Source organism: Triticum dicoccoides, unplaced genomic scaffold (genome assembly GCF_002162155.2).
Source record: "Triticum dicoccoides isolate Atlit2015 ecotype Zavitan unplaced genomic scaffold, WEW_v2.0 scaffold123114, whole genome shotgun sequence".
Classification (NCBI taxonomy): Eukaryota; Viridiplantae; Streptophyta; class Magnoliopsida; order Poales; family Poaceae; genus Triticum; species Triticum dicoccoides.
Genome location: NW_021186143.1, coordinates 1 through 1,929, shown reverse-complemented (window position 1 = coordinate 1,929; position 1,929 = coordinate 1). Strand labels below are relative to the sequence as shown.

At 47.5% G+C, this 1,929-nt stretch overlaps 1 protein-coding gene across 1 annotated transcript; it reads left to right on the top strand.

Annotated features, from left to right (window-relative positions):
• The first annotated feature begins 435 nt into the window (after positions 1-435).
• On the top strand, positions 436-1,823 carry LOC119343323 (SKP1-like protein 1). Its single transcript, XM_037614347.1, has 2 exons — positions 436-891; positions 1,503-1,823. Exons 1-2 carry the CDS (start codon positions 559-561, stop codon positions 1,674-1,676), a joined length of 507 nt encoding a protein of 168 aa, XP_037470244.1. The 5' UTR covers positions 436-558; the 3' UTR covers positions 1,677-1,823.
• The last annotated feature ends 106 nt before the right edge of the window (positions 1,824-1,929 follow it).

The following is a 1,929-nucleotide window of genomic DNA, read 5'->3' as shown; positions in this document are numbered from 1 at the left end:
TTTTGGTAACAACACAGGAATTAATTTATGTCTGCGCATGAAGACCAGTGCTTCCATGGCTTGGCGTTGGGGCGAAGGGTGGTGCGGTGCCCACCATGATAGATCGGGATCAATGGCTGGCTGCAGGAGGTTCAGCAGGGATGAGGTTGCACGGGAGAGATAAAGGGGTTTGTTGCAAAAGCGAAGAGGGGAATGCTGGGAGTCTTTTTGTTAAAGTGCCACCGCGGGCCTTGCATGCGCTAGATATAGATTGGATGGTCGAATGTGTGCTCGGACCCCTGCTCATGTGGACGTCATCAAACAAATTCTGTCCAAATTTGGTTCGGTTTGGTTTGGTAGTACTTTGCTTCGTTTCCTTGCGATGTACGATAGATAGATGTCCAATCACGCGTTGCCCCGCCTCAATAAATAAATTCCCTCGGAACCTAGCCCAGCCCATCCCTCAACAACCAAATCTCCCATCTTTTCCTCTCCGCTGCTGCCGCCGCCGGCCGCGTTTCTAGGGTTTCCCCCATCCCCAATTCGTCCGCCACCACCTCCAACCCGGATCCAGCAGTGATGGCGACCCGAGAGGCAGGCAAGAAGATGATCATGCTCAAGTCACCCGACGGCATGGAGTTCGAGGTGGAGGAGGCAGTCGCCATGGAGTCGCAGACTATTCGCAAAATGATCGAGGATGACTGCGCCGACACAGCCATTTTGATCCCCAACATCAACTCCAAGATCCTCTCCAGGGTCATCGAGTACTGCAACAAACACGTACCAACCACTGGAGCCACCGGTGCCGCTGCGTCTGACACCGTGGCTCCCGCCGCCCTAGCCGAGGACCTCAAGATTTGGGATGCAGAATTCATCAAGGTCAATCGTGCCACCCGCTTCGACCTCATCCAGGTATGATATCCATCAATTCGACCATTTTCTTTTTCTAGATCTACTTTTTCTTGATGTCCCCTTCTGGCACTCGATCTAGATTGGGCTTGCGCGTCTTGGTACTATTTATATTAGATTGGACGAACTCCTCGGACAAACATCAAGGTAGATTCAATTCGATTCGATTGGACTAGATTAGACTTAGATTATACATGATTCTGCTTTATTAGCGACGTACACATTGGCCGGCGATACGAAATCCTTGTAAATTGGTTAGGGCATCATCTTGTGGTCTGATATGTTTCACTGATATGTGCATATCATTGTTATGCTTGAAGCTTTATTATGATCAGTGTGAACTTACTAGCTGCACTATCAATGTGCCAGCAAATTGCATATGATTCACGTGCGGAAACATGAGACTACTCATAACAATATATGGCGTTTATGATTATCCTACATATATTAATGCTTCTATCTCGCATGGTAGGTCACGTCATGTGTTGTTTTGTGTTTTATTAGCTTGTAACACATCTTAATGCAAGACAATCTATCTAATTATCCATGGTCTATAGCCATCATAGATTAATGCTTCTCTTTGACACCCTATGATTCTTTTTACTCCCTCTCAGGCTGCAAGTTACCTCAACATCAAGGGGTTGTTGGACCTGACTAGCCAGACGACTATCGACACGATTAGTGACAATTCTCTGGAGGAGATCCGTAGTTTCTTGAGCACCAAGAACGACTACTTGCCTGAGGAGGAGCAGACGATCCGCAGGGAGAACCAGTGGGCATTTCAGTAGAGGAGCGTCTAGGTCGTGTTGAGTGAACGCTTAGTATTCGTCATGTGAACCTTTTAGCTGCACTCCTTGTGTTTTAATTGGTTTTAATTGTACTGGAGTTTATGAGGTTGCGTCAGTGAACATATTCAGTGTTTAAGCTTGCGTGAATATATTATTCATTGTCTTTACATGAGGCTGTAGCGGGCGGTGTAGTCCACGACAGTAGCGTAGCTAGGGCCGACTGACGCCCGGGCCAACAGCTGAAGCTACAGTA

What these genes read in the sequence shown, in the direction of transcription:
- LOC119343323 (XM_037614347.1), top strand. Translation starts at nt 559, where the DNA reads ATGGCGACCCGAGAGGCAGGCAAGAAGATGATCATGCTCAAGTCACCC. An exon ending in CCCGCTTCGACCTCATCCAG is followed by an intron (nt 892 to 1,502) that starts GTATGATATCCA and finishes ACTCCCTCTCAG; the next exon opens with GCTGCAAGTTACCTCAACAT.